General features: G+C 43.3%; 1 protein-coding gene across 4 annotated transcripts in view; it reads right to left on the minus strand.

Annotated features, from left to right (window-relative positions):
• The window catches only part of LOC130320731 (extracellular calcium-sensing receptor-like), a 64,963-nt gene that overhangs the window by 12,801 nt on the left and 33,209 nt on the right, over positions 1–18,953 (minus strand). For 2 of the 4 annotated variants that reach the window (XR_008866810.1, XR_008866713.1), the window contains 2 exons: positions 10,813–11,004; positions 2,493–2,616 (listed from right to left, as the gene is read on the minus strand). Coding sequence is in view for 1 of the 4 variants with exons in the window: in XM_056553030.1 (XP_056409005.1) it covers positions 10,813–11,004 (192 nt within the window). In the remaining 3 variants the exon portion in view is untranslated. Of the gene's footprint in view, positions 1–2,492; positions 2,617–10,812; positions 11,005–11,091; positions 11,228–18,953 lie in introns of those variants that run through there. The other 2 variants (XR_008866759.1, XM_056553030.1) reach the window with 2 other exon arrangements.

Consider the following 18,953-nt stretch of genomic DNA (forward strand, 5'->3'; position numbering starts at 1 on the left):
TGATGGGTAACAACTAAAACATGAATACCTGTGCTTCTCAAAGTTCCAAACAGACTGTGCCTAAAAGAAAAAGCAATAAGATCCGCGATCCTACTTAAGACAACGCCTGGAGGAACAGTTTACCAACCTTGATTACTGAGCGACGTAGGTCAACCTTGACACAAACAGAGCGCTGGACCAACGTAGAGGCTAAAGCGAGAAAAGACCACCGGAGTGAATACTGTGGGCTGAAAGGAAAGTCGTACAAAGAGAACGTCTATCATAACTCACCAACAGTGTAGACTGCACATACCTGTACGAGGATGGATATGCTAACACGACGTAGATGACAGCAGGCGTCAAGCCACTAGAACGAGTGTGGACAACTGCTGGATAAAACACACAGGCATATAACTAAACACCAGCTAACACAGACCCACACGAAGACCCAAGGACGAGTTGAGTCAGTGGGAAGGAAATGCACCGAGCCCCAAAGGCGAGATGGGGAGAACAGACCAAGCTGCACGTTAACTAATACCTTTATTTATTAACCCCCTTTTTTTTTTTTTTTTTCATACCTTCAAAGCGACCGAGCCAGGGACAAGGGAGTAACGGACTCACGAAAAGACGAACTTCGAGCCTAGACAGCTACACAACCAATGCTGAATGAAAAGATGATGCTCTAATGTAGGAGGTAGACTTCTGATAAATATACTGAAACAGAAAACATGCGTAAACTCACAGCTTGACCTAGACAAAATTATAAGGGACAACTGCATGTAGGCAACCACAAGTACCAAGGATACTTGCGACTGGGGAACTGAACACGACGACGATTAAGAACACAGCGAGGAAAGCGAAAATTAGACTAGTGAGGAAAGTGGCAGGAGCAACAAGACAAGTACTAGGTACACAGAGGGCGCCTAATTAGACAGCGAATAAGGGCTAGAGGGGGAGAAGCGAAATAAATGTATAGAAACAAGACAAGGTAAACAAACCACATGACTAAAAAAGAGCCGGCGTGGACCGTCACCCAACAGAGCATACCGGGAGACCATGACAGAGATTTTTTTTTTTTTTAGGCCAGCAGACATAACAAACATACTTAACCAGTTAACAGCGAATATCATTGCAGTACAGATACGGCCCACGTGCAATGCATCTTGGTGACAAGGCTACTAGCCGACTTAGCAGAAGAACGAATATGGTAACTACTATGACTAGCAATAAACGCCATAAGGAGACCAGACCATAACAACGAAGTAAAGCAGCAAAGGAAAACCAACAATGTGAGTTATAATATCATACCAGCAGTGGAGTAGTAGTAGTGAATCAGCAACGTATGAAGTGGGAACGTAACCTGGGAAGCTAAGCACACGGTGATTTACTAGTGAGAACTAACCGTGAACTAAGAAATGCAGCAGGGAAATGAAACCACGATATACAATTAAACTGTATAGATCAATGAAACTAGACGTCCACTATTCCACACCCCTCTATTTATATATATATATATATATATATATATATATATATATATATACACATATATATATATATATACATATATATTTTTTTTTTTTTAACAGAAGCCCCCCCCCCCCCACACAGGGAACCAAACATCATTAACAACACCTACTCTTTACTCTCCCCCTTTATTTTATTTTTTACCAAACTACAGGCACAGACTAACAACCGCAGGAAGACTCATGAGCTATAACTAAACGATTAAAAGTTAGTAGCAAGCAGCAAGAGAAAAATACATGAAATGGGAAATAGCATGGGATTTAAGAAACAACTGGGAAATAAATAGTATGAATGGTAGAATATACAGGAACGAGGCAGAGTTAATTTATAAAGGCGAAACACAAACATGTGGTAGCGACTAGCATTAGCAATAACGAGCACTGTTATCACAACATAACTGAGAAAACCTACTGAGGCTAGAAGCAACAAGCAGCGTAAAACAACAGAGACAGGAGGTAACTGCGGAACCCCATTAAAGACCTGAGCTCCAAAGACACCTCCATCTGAACCGCCCCCCCCCCCCCCCCCCCGACGTGCAGAGCCGAGCAGCCGGAAGCGTGCGACATCTGACATAAACCCAACGTGGCCACTAAACAATAAACAGCGCAGGCATGCGACAGGCAGGGTACCCAGGCACCCGACAAACAGCAAAGACATGCCCCTGGAGTGCAGAGCTATGCAGCCGAAGCGAGTGCACATAACAGCACGGGGGGTCACCACGGAGCCCAGCGAAACCTGAATACCAGCGGTAACCCTCCGCCGACACCCCCTAACCCAGCGCCTTTTACTAACCTGCGACAAAGCTTCGACAGGGGAACTTCCTCTGGTGTCTGACCTCACGGACCCAAACAACGCGAGAGCCGTGGCGTACTGACCGAGGGGAGCCGCGTCTTTTAAGAGTGAGTACCGCCCCTCCCACAAACACAGGTTAAATGAGTAAAACAATTAACCTTCGCACATATATATATACACATATATATATCAACCTGAATGTATTGTAAATTCCCCTTCTGGACATGGAATACAGTCATATTAACAGATGTAATATCCTTCTCTGAGAACTTTTCGGGTTCCTGGCAGACAGGACTCACTGCACCGACCTTTAGGGATCTAAGTGTAAGTAAATAGATAGATATGAATTTAATGTAAATTTTCTTATTTAACATTTTATGTACAAATGTATTGGATAAAAGTGAAAACATTAACAATTGTCCAAATAAAATCCCCTTCGTACTATGAAGCACCCAAAGCCTCTGCTCTGACTTATAAAGGGTCCAGAGTAAAGGATTCTAAGACACCAATGAGTCTGAGTAGATGGATTTCCACCTACAGTATGACAACTCCCAAAAATGTTTATAATAAAATGGCTCATAAACATCCCAAAAGTTAAAATATTTTCATAGTATATATTAGTAACCAAATTTCCTAGTCAATTAAAAAGAAACCAATGACAAAACTTCTGGATTTCCCAGGAGAGTAACCAAACAAATTTACAAGGGGAGAGGGGGAGAAGAACCCTACATTAATAAAAAAGAAAAGTATTTATTAGAGAAGGAGATTACAGGAAATCACCTGAGTATCACCTGCTCCAAAGTATCAAAAGTTTTTTGAGAACCAATGAGGACACTAGTCAACTTATCATTGGCCATTTTCCAATTCAGCTTGGATCTGACCAAATGTAAAGCAATAGACTGAGTCTTCCAACTTGTGGCTATGGCGATCTTGGCAACCAGGAAGATAAGATAAATACGTTTTCAATTCCACCTAGATGTCACCTGTTTTGGGACACATTCAAAAATCTTTAACTCACATGAGTTTCTCTGTGTCCCCAGTCAGAGAGATCTAACTGACCCCCTGGCTTCTATTAAAGGGGTTATCCAGGTTTTATTTTTATTTTTTATCTTGTGTGTGATGCCAAGTTATAACTTAAGCACTTTACTTGCCTTACATGTGTAAGATGGATCAGCTGCTTTTTGTACTACATGGTCCTCCCAGGTTTAGCATTTCTCCGACATCTGGATGACTTGGCTTTTTCTTGTTTTCCCTGACAAGCCAAGCCTCTGTTGACCTGTGTTGTCCAGCTGCATGTTCCGCCTCGCTGACCTTCGATGCATACCCCGCTGTCGCATGATCTCAGCAGTCTGTAGACAGTGGGGGCACAACGAAAGTTGACATGGGGGCCCATACAGCTGGACTGCACACATCATCAGGAGGCTGGCTTTTCAGGGAAGAAGAGAAAAAGCATTTTCCAGGATCCTGTTTGGCTCAAGACAACAGTCACCCAGACACTTGAGAAATGCTGAACCTGGGGGGATCATGAAATCACAAAAAAGTGGTCGATTCACCCTACACATATAAGGCAAGTAAAGCACTTAGGGCATAACTTGGCATCACAGATACAATAGTCAAAAGTTAATAAAACTTAGATAACCCCTTTCAATATCAACCCTCTGATCACCTAAATCAATTACCTAGCAGGTGAGCGGATCTGCTGTCACCTCACATAAGAGAGGAATCTAGGTGACATATATCTCCCCCCCCCCACAATCAATCCTGCATAGGTGTCCTCAGGGATTATAGGCTATATCCAAGGCCCTAGGGGGGATGGGTGGGGTGCAGATTAAGAATTAGAAATCACCTGCCCTGAATGCTGTAGCCAGTGCCCTTGTGTTGGTTGCTAGCAACAGGTTCAAGAGAAGCTATCAAGGAGAAAGGTAGGTCTTCCTAGCAGGTAGGTTATTTTCCGTTAGGTAAAAGCCCCTAATAGATAGGTAATTTTTTCCCAATTAGTTAGATTCCCCAATAGATAGATGGGGGATGCCTTCAGTAGGTAGATAACCCCCATTAGGTAAATATCACCTAGATAGGTAATTTCAGCCTGACAATAGATGCCCATAGTAGGTAATTAATTTGCCCCAGGATGCCCCATATAGGTTCATTATTTCTCACCTTCAAATAATATAATTCAAACTAAACTAGTTTCCTTTTAATCCTCTCCTTGCCAGTCATCTTGAGCGGCACAGGACATCTCTTGCAGACTGAGTGCACTGAAAATACATAATTGAATGTGGCCCACACCCAGTGGCGGATCCAGTGGGGGGGCAACGGGGCAATTGCCCCCCCCCCCCCGAGATTGCTGCCCCCCGCTCCCTAGCATGGTGGAGCCGAAGCTGTAAGCTCCGGCTCCACCATTCACTAACCTTATACACACGCTGTGCACAGTGTGTGAGCTGCGGGGATGAGATCCACTAAAGGCCGGCGCGATGGCGTCATATCATCGCGCCGGCGCCTGGAGGACCCGTCCCCGCGGCCTGCATACTGTGAGTAAGGGTATGCTCAGGGTCCAGGGGATTAGGGAAACAGGATATGCACCACTCGTAGGAGGAGGGGGGTCAGAGAAAAGCAAATATTTAATGAGGGTCTGCAGGGCAAAGCACAGGGGGCATTATATATGAAGAGCACATGACAGGGGGGCCCCCTGTCCTGTGCCCTTCACTTATAATGTCCCCTGTGCTGTGCCCCTCACATAATGCCCCCTGTGCTGTGCCACATATATAAATTATATGTGTTGGGCACAGCACAGGGGGCATTATATGTGTGGGGCACAGCACAGGGGGGCATTATATGATATAATGCCCCCCTGTCCTGTGCCCCTCACATATAATGCCCCCTGTTCTGTGCCCCACACTTATAATGCCCCCTGTGCTGTGCCCCTCACATATATTGCCCCCTGTGCTGTTCCCCTCACATATATTGCCCCCTGTGCTGTGTCCCACACATATAATGCCCCATCATGCGCCCCTCATATATAATGCCCCCATCATGCGCCCCTCACATATAATGCCCTCTGTGCTGTGCCCCTCACATATAATGCTCCTGTCATGTGCCCCTCACATATAATGCCCCCATTCTTTGCCCCTCACATATAATGCCCCCATCATGCGCCCCTCATATATAATGCCCCCTGTGCTGTGCCCTTCACATATAATGCCCCCATCATGCGCCCCCACATATAATGCCCCCTGTGCTGTGCCCCTCACATATAATGCCCCCATCATGCGCCCCTCACATATAATGCTCCCATCATGCGCCCCTCACATATAATGCCCCCTGTGCTGTGCCCCTCACATATAATATTCCTGTCATGTGCTCCAAACATATAATGCCCCCTGTGCTGTGCCCCTCACATATAATGCCCCCTGAGGGGACAGGACAGGGGGCTTTATATGTGAAGGGCACAGCACAGGGAGCATTATATGTTTGGAGCACATGACAGGAACATTATATGTGAGGGGCAAAGCACAGGGGGCATTATATGTGCAGGACGCATGATGGGGCATGATATGTGCGGGACGCATGATGGGGGCATTATATGTGCGGGACGCATGATGGGGGCTTTATATATGAGGAGCGCATGATGGAGGCATTATATGTGAGGGGCAAAGAATGGGGGCATTATATGTGAAGGGCACAGCACAGGGGGCATTAAATGTGTGGGGCATATGACAGGAGCATTATATGTGAGGGGCACAGCACAGAGGGCATTATTATGTGGGGGGAACAGGACGGGTCATAATTATTATATGTAGGGGCACAAGATGGGGCATTATTACTATATGTGAAGGCACAGAGTGTTTTGCCTTTCAGAAGTATAGTGTATATTATGAGGAATTTCTGGGGTGGTACGTTTTTTAGGGGCCACAATACATTACGGTATTTTACTCAGAGGGTGCACTGCACAGCAAGTTACATTCAGAGAATGCACTGTGTGGTAGTATTAGATTTAGAGGGCACAGTGTGTGGTAGTACTATATTTAGAGGGTGCAGTGTGTGATAGTATTATATTCAGAGGGTGCAGTGTTTAGTAGTATTAAATTTAGAGGGCACAGTGTGTGGTAGTATTATATTCAGAGGGTGCAGTGTTTGGTAGTATTACATTTAGAGGGCACAGTGTGTGGTAGTATTATATTCAGAGGATACAGTGTGTGGTAGTATTATATTCAGAGGGTGCAGTGTGTGGTATTATTATATTCAGAGAGTGCAGTGTGTGGTAGTATTATATTTAGAGGGCACAGTGTGTGGTAGTATTATATTCAGAGGGTGCAGTGTGTGATAGTATTATATTCAGAGGCTACAGTGTATGGGGGTATTATATTCAGAGGGTACAGTGTATGGCGGTATTATTTTCAGAGGGTACAGTGTGTTGTATGTTCAGGGGGTACTGTGTGTCAGAATTATATTCGGAGGGTGTGTGCCAGTATTATATTCAAAGAATACAGTGTTTGGCAGTATTATAATAATTATTGTTTTCATATAGAGGATCAGAATGCACTGACATAGTGAGGAGACATCTGGGCATCAAGTTCTGCAGAGAGAAGATTTAGCTGGAACAAATCCTGGCGGTATGTACCAGCTGAATTAGATAAGGAAAGACTATAGACGTCACCTGTAATCACTGATATCATTGTGTATTCTCCTCACTGTAGAGAAGACGTCACCTGTAGTCACGGATATCATTGTTTATTCTCCTCACTATAGAGAAGACGTCACCTGTAATCGCTGATATCATTGTGTATTCTCCTCACTATAGAGAAGACGTCACCCATAGTCACTGATATCATTGTGTATTCTCCTCACTATAGAGAAGACGTCACCTGTAATCACTGATCTCTATACTGAGGAGAATACACAATGATATCAGTTATTACAGGTGACGTCTTCTCTATAGTGAGGAGAATACACAATGATAAGACGTCACCTCTAGTCACTGATATCACTGTGTATTCTCCTCACTATAGAGGAGACGTCACCTGTAATCACTGATATCATTGTGTATTCTCCTCACTATAGAGAAGACGTCACCTGTAATCACTGATCTCTATAGTGAGGAGAATACACAATGATATCAGTGACTACAGGTGACGTCTTCTCTATAGTGAGGAGAATACACAATGATATCAGTGATTACAGGTGACGTCTTCTCTATAGTGAGGAGAATACACAATGATATCAGTGATTACAGGTGACGTCTTCTCTATAGTGAGGAGAATACACAATGATAAGACGTCACCTGTAGTCACTGATATCACTGTGTATTCTCCTCACTATAGAGGAGACGTCACCTGTAATCACTGATATCATTGTGTATTCTCCTCACTATAGAGAAGATGTCACCTGTAATCACTGATATCATTGTGTATTCTCCTCACTATAGAGAAGAGGTCATCTGTAATCACTGATAACATTCTGTATTCTCCTCACTATGTCCCATCAGAGCTGGAGTTACTTGTTAGTTCTGCAGTTATGATGGGTGAAAAAACAACTCCCAGCATCCCCTCACCACTGCTTAGGTCATACTGGGAGCTGAAGTTTTAAATGGTAAAAATTTCTTTAGCACTTTCCCATTCTGTGGCAATTGGTATGTTTGATTATTATTCTGACATATGAGCACGGCCTAAGAGTCTTAAACAAGGTTAGGACTGTATGATACATTTAATAATATTGTAAGTTCCGTGAGCAACATCTTGTTTTCTGTCCGCCAACACAAAATACTCTAATAGTGCCCCTCCCGAGACTCGACTCTGTATCCGCCCCTGCCCACACCTTAGTCTTACACTGTCATAGTACAGTACAGGAGCAGGGAGTCCTAACTGGATTGGAGTCCCCACTCGTGTACGTACAATACATAGTGTGTACCGGACCGGGGATCACCGCACTCTCTGCTCCTGTACAATTTTGAGTGGCAATGTTTACATTTTATGCATCATCACTGACTTTTTAAGGGCATACAATTTGATAATCATTTGATTGTCAGACTTTGTCCCACTAAGGATTTTCCGCCTGGGACAACAGACCCATTCACCACCCACACTATGCCACTGCCTACATCTGTCATTCCGACACTTCATGTCCCTGCCCATCACTGCTTCTTTCTGGTTCTGGTGATGAATCATCCCCGCAGGAACTGCCTGTTTAGCTAATCTTTGATTATAGTGATGTCCGGTCTCAAACAGTGATTTTCTGAGCAGGTAGTTCTAGAGGGGACAATAGGTCAATGGAAGCAAGAGGAAGCTTTTACTAAGCAGCTGTTTGAATGGCAGCTGAGCCTTTCCCTGTCCTTGGCCCTACCTCACTCCCGACACAACCTGCTTCTCCCAGCTCTGATGTGGAGCTGAACCTGGGAGATCTTGAAGCCTTCCCACCCCTGCTGCTGCCCCGCTGGTCCCTGCCGACTTATCTACAGATGCAAACCTCAGGTACCCGCTGCAGTGACAACCTCGGAACAATCCACGCCGCATAGGATGCCTCACAACTGTCTCTCCCTCCTCCTGCTAATGGTCAGTTATCCTCCCTCTATAACATTTGTAATGGTACTTGGCAGGGCTGTCCTTTGTCATCTTTCCTTTATGCTGTCCGTATGAAATATGTCCTTGTTGCCATCAGGCAGAACCCGGACATCATTACAAATGTTCTGCATCCGCTGACATCCTGATTCTTTTTGTCTCTTCCCTTTAATCTCCCTTTCTTCTCCTTTCACACCCTTACAATGTTTTCCTCTTATAGCAATTACAAGCTGAATCTTTCTAAAAGTGCGGCCCTTAACATTACCCTATTTGAGGAGACTGAGTTGCAGTTTTGAGATAATTACCCCTTTATGTGCCTAATTCTCTAAAATAATTGAACGTTCTAGTCCCTTCCCATTTTCGGACACTTTTCAGATTTTTTCCCTCCACTCTTACACTGTATTAAATCTGACCTAGCCAGATGGGAGTACAGAGGCTTCTCATGGTTTGGGAGGATTAGTATCCTAAAAAGGAATGTTCTCCCTCACTTCTTTTATTTGTTCTTTAGTATTTCAATATGTATCTCTATCTCCTTCTTCCATAGTCTCTCTGCACTCTTCTCTGGCTTTGTTTGTTTCCTAGACATCCTTGCATTGTTAGACATGTCCTTATTAGACGGAAGAATGACAGAGGCTTGTCTCTCCCAGATTGTCTTTTGTATGACTTAGCGGCAGTTTTGTCATGTGTACTCAATTGTTTCCACCTTTACAGTATGTGCATAATCTATGGGTCCACTCATGTGACACTCATGTAATCCTGAACGCAATACTTTGGATGCCTTCCATAGTGTCTGTGACGGATGCCTGCTAGCGATGCTGAAACACAGGTGTTACCATGTCACATATTTGGCTGACCTGTCCTACACCTAAGGGGAGAATGGTTATCTCCTGTCTGTGGCGGTCCCCTCACCTACCAACCCTTTCGAACTGGCTCCAGGAATGGACATATTTGCATAGGACGGAGGAGCTCATGGCAAACTCTAGAAATCTGCCAAACGCTATAAACTTTGGAGACCATGGCTCGAATTTCTCTGGTCTGAATACTTCCGATTCTTACACCTTTCCACCTAAGCCCCGTTTCTATTGAGAATGCTGCCCCTCTTTTTGCTTCCACCCTCATTTTGTTGCCCTTGAGTTTGTCTCTTCCATATAGGAGTGCTCCAGTTTGCAAGGTATCTGCAAGGATGTATGTCAGTTGTCTCCCCTCTCCTGTCAGTTCTCCTCCTTTTCTACCCCCTCTCCTTTTATCTTCCCTTATGTTTTGATTATCCCTTTCTTCACTTTTGCTCTTCCTTATTTTTCTTTTTCGTACTTTGTCTAGGAACTGTGTTGTACCTTTATTGATGATTTCCTTACCCATCCACAGACGGGCCGCTGCTATCTCCTTACAGTTTGGTATTTGTTTTTAGCCATAACCTTTGTAACACACTGGGGGGGATTTATCTAAGCTGTCTATTTCCTGCTTCAATATAGACCAACCTACAGAGGATTAGGCCGGTCTATTGTGCTCTTTATTTATGAAAAGTTGCAAGGCTCTTGATAAATTCTGGGCACGGACTTCGGGATCTACGGTTTAGATTTCTTTGCACTTTCGGCCAATGTGACTTTTCGCTATTGATAAATTCAGCACCAATGCATTTTTTCTTCTAAAATAGACTAGAATGCATCATGTTCTAAAAATCCTCTTAAGCTAAAATCGCAAAGAAAAAGTTGCACGTATTTAGACTGCAACTTTCTGTGCGACAAATTTAGATGGGAAAAACTGTCAAAGTCCTTTGATAAATCTCCCCCACTGAGTCCTTTTTCATTTTGGTGACTTTTCCTATTCTTGTTTATGAAAATGAAATAAACTTTTACTTTAAAAATAAATAAATAAAATAAACAAAAATGATTACCACTACACAACCCCTTTAAATGATCATAAAACATGTTATATACTGGTAAAGCGCTTCATGGTAACTTACTGAGTTCTGTCTCCACGTTATTATCTGGGGATTAATATCCAGCTGTTTATCTTCGAGAAAAGATGCATCAAATCTTCCGACAACCATTTCAGACGTTTTTCCTTCTGTTACCCAATTCTGAATATCTAGTCGTGTTATCCAATCTTCATTTTCACTTAAAAAAATATTTTCTTCTTTTATATATTGTGATAGCTTTAAAAGATAAACCAGGGTTGTGATATCAGTAGCAATGAATATTCCAATCTATTGATCACACAGGGTATGAATACTAATATTCACCTTTAGGCTGGGTTCACACACAGGATATCAATATGTCTTTTTCTGTCTTTTTAGCAAATAGCTAAATAGGTGAAATACAGTGTGATAAGTTAAACTCCCAAGTACAGGTCACCTGTCTAACCCAGGAAGAAGTACAGTGCCACCTACAAAAAATCAAAATAGACAAATCACCAGGTCCAGATGGCATTCACCCCTGTGTTCTAAAGGAATTAAGTAATGTTATAGACAGACCCCTATTTTTAAAGGGGTACTCCGGTGCTTAGACATCTTATCCCCTATCCAAAGGATAGGGGATAAGATGCCTGATCGCGGGAGTCCCGCCACTGTGGACCCCCGGGATCTTTCACGCGGCACCCCGTTAGTAATCAGTCCCCGGAGCGTGTTCGCTCTGGGACTGACTACCGGCGACTACAGGGCGGGCGGCGTGTGACGTCACTTCCCTACCTTCGTGTGATGTCACGCTCCGCCCCTCAATGCAAGCCTACGGGAGGGGGCATGATAGCTGTCACGCCCCCTCCCGTAGGCTTGCATTGAGGGGTGGAGCGTGACATCACACGCGGGCGGGGGTGTGACGTCACACGCCGCCCGCCCTGTAGTCGCCAGTAATTAGTCCCGGAGCGAACACGCTCCAGGGACTGATTACAAACGGGGTGCCGCGTGCAAGATCCCGGGGGTCCCCAGAGGTGGGACTCCCGCGATCAGGCATCTTATCCCCTATCCTTTGGATAGGGGATAAGATATCTAAGCACCGGAGTACCCCTTTGATATTAAGGGACTCTATAGTGACAGGGACTGTTCTCCAGGACTGGCACATGGCAAATGTTGTGCCAATATTTAAGAAGGGGTCAAAAGGTGACCCCGGGAATTATAGACCTGTTAGTTTAACCTCGGTTGTATGTAAATTGTTTGAGGGTTTCCTAAGAGATGCTATTTTGGAATATCTTGATAAAAATAAATGTATGACCCCTTATCAGCATGGATTTATGAGGGATTGATCCTGTCAAACTAACCTGATCAGCTTTTATGAAGAGGTGAGCTCCAGACTGGACCAGGGGCAATCGCTGGATGTCGTATATATGGATTTTTCCAAAGCATTTGATACGGTTCCACATAAAAGCTTGGTGCATAAAATGAGAAGGTTTGGACTGAAGGAGAATGTGTGAAAGTGGGTAAGTAACTGGCTCAATGATAGGAAACAGAGGGTGGTTATTAATGGTACTTATTCTGATTGGGTGACTGTTACTAGTGGGGTACCACAGGAGTCCGTTTTGGGTCCTGTCCTATTTAATATATTCATTAATGACCTTGCAGAGGGGTTGAATTGTAAAGTAGCAATCTTTGCAGATAACACCAAACTCTGTAAGGTTGTAAACACTATAGAGGACAGTGCACTGTTACAAATGGATCTGGATAGGTTGGAGGTTTGGGCTGGGAAGTGGCAGATGAGGTTCAACACTGATAAATGTAAGGTAATGCACATGGGGAAGAAAAATCCGGGCTGGAATTATGTATTAAATGGGAGAACACTTGGGACAACTGATGTGGAAAAGGACTTAGGAGTCTTAGTTAACAGTAAATTTAGTTGTAGTGACCAGTGTTGGGCAGCTGCTGCCAAGGCTAATAAAATCATGGGGTGCATCAATAGGGGCATAGATGCCCACGACAAGGAAATTATTCTACCGCTGTACAAATCACTAGTCAGACCACACATAGAATACTGTGTACAGTACTGGGCACCAGTGTACAAGAAAGATATAGTGGAGCTGGAAAGGGTTCAAAGACGGGCAACCAGGGTAATACGGGGAATGGGAGGACTACAGTACCCAGAAAGATGATCAGAATTAGGGTTATTTAGTTTAGAAAAAATAAGGCTTAGGGGAGACCTAATAACTATGTATAAGTATATCAGGGGGCAGTACAGAGATCTCTCCCATTATCTATTTATACCCAGGACTGTATCAATAACAACGGGGCATCCTCTACGTCTAGAGGAAAGAAGGTTCCTACACCAGCACAGACGGGGGTTCTTTACTGTAAGAGCAGTGAGAATGTGGAATTCTCTCACGGAGGAGGTGGTCATGGTGACCTCTGTAATAGAGTTTAAAAAGGGGCTGGATGTATTTTTGGAGAGTAAGAACATTGCTGGTTATGTATACTAGATTTATAGGGACAGAAGGTTGATCCAGGGATTTATTCTGATGCCATTTTTGGAGTCGGGAAGGAATTTTTACCTCTAGTATGAGGTTTTTTTTGCCTTCCTCTGGATCAACTCAACTCAATAGGGACTTATTAGGGTTATAGGTTGAACTTGATGGACTCTGGTCTTTTTTCAACCTTATGAACTATGTTACTATGTTACCAGGAGTAAACTTGACACAGAGAAAACTATGAGGAAAAGATTTGTAGCCTTTTCTGTGTGTTGAACCCATTCCTGGTTTTACCTAAAAATACTGACCAAAATACTAAGTATGAACCGAGCCTTAGGGGGCATTCATACCACTTTTGTGCAATACAGCCGCCATATCAGATTTATTGCTGGACTAAAACCATGGCAGACCACAGTTTTCAGGCCGGCAACAAAACCGGATATGGTCCAAAAACGAGCCGACCGGAGTCAATATCAGACTCTGTTTGGCTCATTCAAATTGATGGTGTATGGCGCCTGTCTGACGGGGATATGGCAGCGGACATTTGTTTTTTATTTAATTCCCCCAGTGTAAGTATTGCACAAAGTTGGTGTGAATGCACCCTTAAACATATTTACATTGTCATAACCAAAATGTATCTAGTTTATCTGTATATACCTATTGCTGGGTTACTGCTTTTTACCAGTGACAATGAAACTATGACATCTCTGGTGTTAGCTATAAGGCTAGGTTTGTATTGTGTTTAGTTTTTTTGTCACAGTGATCCATGGGCATTACGCTGGTAACACAAAGCCTACATATACTATGGCATAGAGCATCAGTTGTCGTTCATTTCACTGTCCCGAAAGGAATCACCTAGTGGCCCCAATCTGGCCGTAAGTATTATTTTAGTCAGATCAGACAATGCAGCAGACCAAGGAGTCCCTTTTTGACTCTGTTCAGGTCATTGAAATGAACAGCACCTGTTGCTCTATACCACAGTATATGTTTGCATCCCATCCCGTGACACATAACTGTAACAGAAACACTAAACAGAATGTAAACTTAGCTTAATAGGGTGACATATGACATAAGAAATGTAGTTTTTTTTAACATACTGTCAAGTCCTCTGACTAAACCTAATACCTTAGTAAAGTAATATATTTTTTAATCCTAGCAATGACAGGTAACTGGTAACAGTGATCTTAAAGTGGACCTCTCAATCGGATTTTGATGTAAAACTAAGACCATTGCTATATAAGGGCTTGTGACCCTGAATCCATTTATAGCTTTGTTTTAATAATTGACCCCTCCAGCACCTAAATATCCCACTTTCAATTGATATGCAAATTAGCCTAATAAGCCCAGGTGTGGGGGGGTTGGTGCGTTCCCTTGGCACCAAAACACCAGCAGTTCATGCCATCCACATGTTAGTGTCAGGAACCACAGAACCAGATGGAGACAATACAAATCCAACCTTTATTAAAGTAATAAAAAAAAGTCATAAAATAACAAGCTAACAGAATGTAGGGTCTTGGTCTATCACAGCCAGTGGTCAGGAGTCAAAGTGGATACTCAGGAATAACTGAAGTCAGGATATCAGAACTTAGAACCAGGATCAGGAACCAGAGGGAATGTCAGCAAGGCCAAGGCTATACACGGAAATACAGTCAGGAACCCCAGGAACACTCTTGGATAGGATGCAAGGGAAGAGGCAGAATGAATTGTAGCAGTATAAGGCAGGACGCAGCAGTAAAGGGGCTGGCAAGTTATCAGGTACCCAGGGAAACGAGGAGCAGCTTACTAGTATTAGCTGAGATGTTCCTTTCTGCTGAGAAGTAGTGGAGCAGAGGGGGGGGACCCTGATAGTTAGCAACACCTATCGGGCCTGTCAATCATGGTGGTGGAGAAGTTTACAAGCTGCCCGAGAGTAGGTTGTTTGAACTTTGCTGGGATTTTGCTACCCTGGGAACACTTCCTGAGCTTTTTTGAATATCAGTTAAAAGAGTGATATCTCAGCATTAGAGGGGTCAAAACAAAACCAAGGTATGCACGGATTCAGAGTCATAGGGGGAGATTTATTAAAGGATTTATACTTTTTTTCCCCGTCTAAAATTGACGCACAGAAAGTCGCAGTATAAATACGTGCTACTTTTTCACAACTTTCTGTTTAGAGGATTTTTAGTACATGATGCATTCTAGGCTATTTTAGATGGAAAAATTAATTGGTGCTGAATTTATCAATAACAACTTTTTGGCGAAAATTTGCATTGTGCGAAAGTACGCTGAATTGTCAGATCATACTGAAGCAGGTTTAAATACAGTCTAAATTGTAGATCCCGAAGTCCGTGCACAGAATTTATCAAGATCCGTGCGACTTTTGATAAATTAGGCACACAATAGACCGGCCTTACGCTATGTAGGTTGGTCTATATTGATCTGGAAAAAAGACAACTTTGATAAATCCCCTCCCCCCATAATCCCTACACAGCCACGGCCTTAGTTTATACACTGGATATACCTGCTGACAGGTCCACTTTAAGACCTTTCCTACTTAAGAACACAAATAAATACAACTTTGAGATATAAGTTTTTTCTTAATTTAATTTAAGTTTTTTTTCTTCCCTTAACAGCAAGCATCATGTAAAGAGAAGGCCATGTATTGCAGTATGACTCCTTAGATCAATTTGTTATTATTGATGCACAAAGGAATTCAAGATCAAAATGCAGGAGTCTTGGCACAGTTTGCAGGTGATAAAACATCTACAAGTGCAATTCTAGTTATTGATCAGGAATTATTAATTATGTTTAAATTTTGTTTTTTCTTATGTATTGGGGGAAGTTTATTAAAACTTGTGTATAGGAAAAGTGGTGCAGTTGCCTATAACAAATAATCAGATTGATTTTTGCATTGAAGAAGCAAATTGATCGGTTGCTATGGGCATTATAATCCCCCCATTATGTTATAGAAAAGTTTTTTCTCTATAAATCTTTCTTAAAAGTGAAGTTTAGTTTGTGGTAGCCCTTGGGGGGGGGGGGGTCGGTGTTGGTAATGGGGGGCATTGTTTCGGTAAATGAGGGATTAATGTTAACCCTATAGTTCGTGACGCCAGGCTGAGGGCTAGTATGCTGAGGTAATTCTCCGGCCTATCGCCGCCCTTCCCAGTAACGATAGGTGCATGTAATAAAATTACTGAAGATCCACAAAGTAGTTGAACTTTAACTTGAAGAACTTTACTTAGATGATTGCGGTACATCAAATGAACAATAACAGTCTCTATATATCTCAATGACTGACAATTGTTGCAGATCTTGAATGAAATTAAAGTATCTGAATTTAGGGTAATTATTGCCCACTCATCCGGATTTAGGGGATAGATAAGGTCCGGTGATCCTGCAGAGTGCTTAGGGATTGATACACTCACGATCCTGAATATATCAGCCGTTGCAGCAAGGCTCAGGTCTAACTCACTGCGATAGACAGCTGCACAGATCCTGCTCGTTTGACAGCCCCGGAACTAGAGAGAGAACAATTGCCGCCGCTCCCTTATATGGGCAGGGGCGAGGTGAATATGATTGGTCCGAACATCTGTCATTCACTGTTACACAGTGTGATGGGATTTGACTACGTCACAAGGACCTCCAAAGGTCCTTAAGCAGAAATACCATAGAGTTCACCTAATCACGTGACCCACAGGTCCTGCTACACTATAGAGAGGTAATTAACTATTTATAGATATTGATATCATATTTACATGCTTCTTAAATAAGCTATTAGTGCAATAACTATCTGGATGAGAGGTGACCAGGGGTGGACTAGACAATGGGGACCCAGAGGTCCTAGGACTCTGGCTAAGGGGACCCATACATGCAGGTACTGGATAGGATACGGTACCGGGACACCACAAACCCCCTTACTTAAGATAAGTCGACCTAGACGCCTGTCCCCTAAGACAGAGGGACTAGGACAGGATGATCTATAACTTTGCTATACATCCCAAGTAAACATTGAACACATCTACATTCTCCGATACTCCCACCAGTATCTGGATCAGACAATAGAAATCCATCTAGACATTGGTGCCATCTAGACACAAATGCTATCTAGACATTAACAAAGCTATCTATCCTTTAGTCTCCTGCCTCTCAGACACTTTCACCAAGCCCGCTATACATTCCAAGCCTACCAGACAACTAGGCAGCCATCCGACATATAGTCGCCAGCTCCTAAGACACTTTTATCAGCTCCCTACACATTCTTGGAGGCTAAACTGAACATTAATATAACTCTCTATACATGAGACTATCTAGACATTAGTTCAGCTCTACATACCTTTAGCGTCAAGCTGACTAGAAATTTTTATTATCTCACACATTTTATTTCTTTGCCAACAATAAGTTACCTGTAAGTACACATAAGGTAATACTGGCCAGCCGGAAGCTAGGTCACAGTAAGGGTGGCTGCTAGGGTCTAACGGCTACACTCTACTTACCCCTAGAGCACTTTCAAAACAACCTAACTAGGTTATTCTTAGAATTATGTGCTTAATTCTGTATTAGCAAGAGCACCTACTGGCCAGGCAGAGCATCCCACACACGCAATGAAAGAGAAGAAGAAGTGTACCTAACAGTGGCAGTAATTGGGTATCAATATGCTACAATTCCTAAGTGTTTTCTTAAGTGAGATATTTATTTTGATGTATGTACTAGAGAAACTTGAGGTAGTACATTTACGTTAGTAATCTAGGGTACTGAAAAGTGATTGGCAGAGCATTGAAGTGGGTTATCAAAGGTACTATGTGTGCAGGTACTAAATGTGAGTCCTGGTACCTTATGGGTAGTTTGCCCTGTGTAGTCCTTTGAGATCGCCGCAACACCACCTCCGAGTCATCAGGAGTTTCTTCACTTGAGGATTCTTCAAGAACTTCAGTCCCCGAGGGACCAGCTGGAGGGCTGAAAACGGAAGCAACATCTTCGGTTGAACTGAGGGGTTCTCTTAAGACAGGTGGAGTAGTGGTATCAATATCTGGAGCAGTCACTGGAGCAGAACTGATGTTGGGTGTAGCAACCAATGGTGGTTGACAGGGAGCAGCAGCTACTGGCAACTGACTGGGTGGTGCAACCAGTGACGGCTGGCTGGATGGAGCTGGGAATGGTACACCCCAATACATGGTAGGCTGCTGAGATGCGAACAAAGGAACGTCCATAGTGGAATGAATTCCTTCTCCCGGCACATATTCTCTTATTGGCCTTGGTGGAGGTGGAGTAGAAGTAGCAGGAGGATCAGGAGGAGATGGGCAAAGCATATCTTCTTTCAGGCACACTTTTATCCTATTCCGGTGGACCACCTGTGGCTCAAACCCATCTTTTTGTATCTCGTACACGTCCGTTTCAGGATAAGGAACCGCAGTAATGGTGTATGGCTCCGTTTCCCACAAGGAGTCCAATTTATGGGTTCTAGGAAATTTTCTGAGCCACACTTTATCTCCAAGCTGCAAGGGCTGAGCCGAAGCATGTCGATTATAATCTTTCTGCTGGCCTTCATGAACTTCACCCATTTTCTTCTTAACAATGTACTTGGCTTCCTCAATTCTTCGTTGATGCTCTGACACCCAACCTTGGGAAGCCTGAGGAGAATTGTTGAAAGGTGCCTGTAGCCCGAAGGTTCAATCTTTTGGCAATTGGCCGTGTCGGCCCATCATCAAGAAAAAGGGCATATACCCCGTAGAGCAGTGG

Source organism: Hyla sarda, chromosome 1 (genome assembly GCF_029499605.1).
Source record: "Hyla sarda isolate aHylSar1 chromosome 1, aHylSar1.hap1, whole genome shotgun sequence".
Lineage (NCBI taxonomy): Eukaryota > Metazoa > Chordata > Amphibia > Anura > Hylidae > Hyla > Hyla sarda.